This window comes from Suncus etruscus, chromosome X (assembly GCF_024139225.1).
Source record: "Suncus etruscus isolate mSunEtr1 chromosome X, mSunEtr1.pri.cur, whole genome shotgun sequence".
Taxonomy (NCBI): Eukaryota; Metazoa; Chordata; class Mammalia; order Eulipotyphla; family Soricidae; genus Suncus; species Suncus etruscus.
This window is the reverse complement of record NC_064868.1, coordinates 22,685,620-22,689,462: the sequence shown is the minus strand read 5'-3', so window position 1 is coordinate 22,689,462 and position 3,843 is coordinate 22,685,620. Positions and strand designations below refer to the sequence as shown.

Genomic DNA, 3,843 nt, shown 5'->3' with positions numbered 1-3,843 from the left:
ACCAAGAGGAGTGATACCCGAGCAGAGAGCCAGGAGTAAGCCTTGAGCTTATCCGGTGTGGCTCAACAACACTTCACAAAATAAAACAGCCCATCATCCCTCAGTGATATTTCTTGGCATGTTCCATCTTCACATTGGCCTTGATATTGGATGCTAGTCATAGGAGCAGTGTTAAAACCAAGTATTCCTGAGACCTAGTGAGGAATATCTTTGTCATTTCGTGGTGACTAAAATATTCCCCCCAAAAAGAGAATACAAATAGAAAATAATAAGATAAAATACGGTGCAAATGATGATGTCCTGCAGGCTTTCTTTCAAGGTCTGCAAAATCACGGCAGGATCACTAGCAATTAGTTAACTAATTATCCCTATTTTGCTTAGTAGGAAGAAGGCTTCTAATTCTGAAAGCCCCCTGTAAGGTTGTACTTGTCCAGTGGTAAGAGAAGTTGAGGTTCTGGGAGGCTGGTGATTATGGGATGGAGGCATGTGGCCAGCTCAGTGTCCTATTAGCCTCTCCTTGAATGGGGTCAGTGATAATATGGACAGGCAGGACACTTTATCCTCCTCCCCCTCATATTGTTTCTCTCCTTCCATCCAGTCCAGTCACATCCAGTGCATCAGGACACCACGCACTTCAAAGATGGGCCCTGATCTTGGTACCCTCTCATGGCTAGTGAGTGCTTCCTGCCAGGATCTCTGGACACGGTGCAAAGGTAGAAGCCAATTTGGCCCCATTGGCACACAGCACCCACTTACAGGACAGCTCAGCTCCTGCCAATGAGCAGGTTGAGGGTGTAGAATGTTTATCAACAGAGAAACCAACATATCTTTTTGAAAGAACCCGAGTGACACTTTGCTGCCTGGAGGAGGTGCGTGCTCAGTCTCCTCACACCTTCTCCCCATGCAGCAGAAGTTGACACCTTCATTCAGCCAGTTCATCTTGACAGCTGTCATGGGGAAGGTATGTAGGGAGTTCCTCTCACTGGGCAGTAATTCCTAAGTAATCTATCCAGAAGCTTCACTCCCCTGACAGTGAGACTGGCCACATAGAGCAAATAACACAGCTTAGAAAAACAATTTGTTCACCTGGTAGCATACTTCGGTAGGCCTTTAGGTAGGCCCTGGTGGACCCTGGAAGCAACATAACATCCAGCCCTGCAATGAAGTGTCTAGTCACCCTGCCACATACCTCAGGAAGCAGCCCTGGAGCACTATCTGGGAGGCATTCCCCCCAAAAATGGTACAAAAATCAGACATAAAGCACAAGAAGCAAAAAGGAGCCATGATTGGAAAAGAACTTCTATTTTCAATATTAACCCACTATAATATTCAAAATTTCTACCACTGAGCATAGCTTAATACATCTTTTTAGACAAAGGGAGTATCAGAAAAGATCTTCTCATTGATTTGTAAAAATTTTTAAAAATAAGTGAAATGTATAGGAAAAAATTCAAATTAATGGCCTTGATAGACAAAGAGCCTAAGAACCTCAGTCTTAATTGTCAATTATCTGTTTTACTATATCTTATCATCATCCTTATTAGGATACTGCTGCAAAATGAAAAAATATATTGTACCATTCCCAGTCTCAGAAGAAAGAATTTTCAAAAGGGGAAGCCCAATTATTGTTAAGGGAATAACTTAACACATTTTCACATTGATTACTTTTTCATTTCTCCTAAAGTCTTAACTAAAGAAGGCAAATCCAAGTAACGTAGCATTTAATTGGGCTGAACCAAAAATAAAAATAGGTAAGAAGTGGAGGCCGTGACAAACTTTTCATTTTGTTGCGTAAAATGTTTTTTACTGACAATATTTAATTCTTTATCATTCCCAATAACACGTTTTCCCATGACAGATTGTCCTGTTCTAGATCGAAATGAGGATTTCTCAATATGATATAGTAGGTGGAAACACTTTTTTGGTGATAGACAATGTTCAGAAAAGCCAAGGTCCACACCCTGCCACAACTGGACTTCCTGATTCAAGACCTGCTCAGTTAATGCAGATCTTTCCAGGCCCAGTAGTGCCAAGACTATCCCTGATTGTAACAGAGAGCCATGCAGTGATGGGTATCTGCTTAGGTCCTTGGGCATGTGCCACTAATTTTCTCCCTGGTCCCCCAAATGTAAGTCACACTGTTACTTATCTACTTGCTATACATACTTCATATATAAATTAATTTGTAAACAAATGAATGCTTCCAAATCTTTCTAAAAACCAGAGTGATCTCCTCTGACTTTCTTTTCTGTTCCCACTCTATCCTACATATCCTATTGATTATCCTCTATGCTTAGTGGCATTCCACTTACAGAACTTCTTCCACCATTTACATAATTTTCAGCTCTGCAGAGGAAGATATGGCCCCTGGCATCGAGAAAGAGTATTGTTCCCCAAGCACTAGCCTGTCTGTCCCCTTAAGCCAAAATATCCATTGTGTGAATGAAAAATAGTAGACTCAGAGAAAAAAAGAAAGATCTCCAATTTGCCAAATAAATAGTGTTCCAGCTAAGAGAAATACATTGTGAAGGAATGACCCATCAGAATATATTGCTGTCAATCGGGGAGAGAACAGGGAATAGATTGTGTCTGTCCCACTGTGAGGCAGAGTGCAGCCCAAAGGGGAAGCCAGCGTTAAACAAATGAAGCCTACCATGGCAAAATAGTAAGTTCTTTAGCTGTTAAGTAAAATTAATTATTTTACATTATAGGACTCTTAGAATATGTTGTATCTGTATATGCATAAAATTATATGAAAAAAACTCGAAAATAGTATGAAATCATTAAAAATGTAGCTCCAAAAGGCCCTAACTAAAACAACATAGGTCAATATTCTTGCGGTTTACATCATTCAGGTGTAGAGGTGTAGAATGGTCATCTTTAGCTACATATAACTTGAGTTAGTAGAATTAGTGTCCACATAAAAAGCATTTGTACAATTACCCTTTAATCCAAACCACCTGGTTATGTTCACTATACCTTAGAGTCAAGCCCTCACTAGCCATAAAATGTACGTTAACCACAGGGTTTTGACTCTCACGTTGGATCTGAGGCTTTGACCTTTCTGACAACTTCCAGACTCTTGCCCACACATAGTGCCAATGAAAATTATATTTCAGGAGGAATTGTACATGCCTAAATTTCCATACTGCCTTGCTAGTCAGAAAATTGCCACTCAGTAACAAGCATAAGGAATATGCCCCCCCCCTCCCCTTTAAATTTCACCTCTATGTCATATTACTTGTGTGAGTCCAACTGACAGGCTCAAGCTTTCTCAGTAGAGGGCTGTTTTAGGAATGTAGCTACACATCCCTCTTTTATTTCCTGCATTCTCTTTAGGAGAAGAAGAGTGAAATTAAGAGACAGTGTCAGACCATATGATAGCTCAGAGGAACAGTACATGCCTGGTACACACAGAACCCATAAGTAACTCCTAGGCAATATATGTTGTTTGAAGAACTGCCATGTACAGCCCTGGTCACCCAAGGTACTGCTGGGGAGCCCTCCAACCAAACAAAAGAAGAATCAGTCTGTAAGACTAGTGTAGCCTCTGGACAGAACTGGACCAGGAATATAGTACCAGTTCAACAACTAATCAATATTGTGTGTTAGAGAAAATAGTTCTTTATCTGTTAAGTAAATATAATTATTTTACATTATAGGACTCTTAGAATATGTTTTATCTGTATATGCATAAGATTACATGAAAAAAAACACGAGAATAGTATGAAATCATTAAAAATGACAATGATTAGTATCATTTTCATCTCGGATGATACCACTGCCTGCTTTGAATTATTTATAAAGATAGATATCATTGAATACTCAGTAATATTAGGGGAA

General features: G+C 39.8%; 1 protein-coding gene across 1 annotated transcript in view; it reads right to left on the bottom strand.

Moving 5' to 3' along the window:
• Positions 1–954, bottom strand: part of LOC125998779 (melanoma-associated antigen B5-like) — a 50,469-nt gene extending 49,515 nt beyond the window's left edge. Inside the window, exon 1 of the mRNA XM_049766845.1 lies at positions 608–954. Coding sequence (XP_049622802.1) covers positions 608–954 — 347 coding nt within the window. The remainder of the gene's footprint in view (positions 1–607) is intronic.
• Positions 955–3,843: the final 2,889 nt, after the last annotated feature.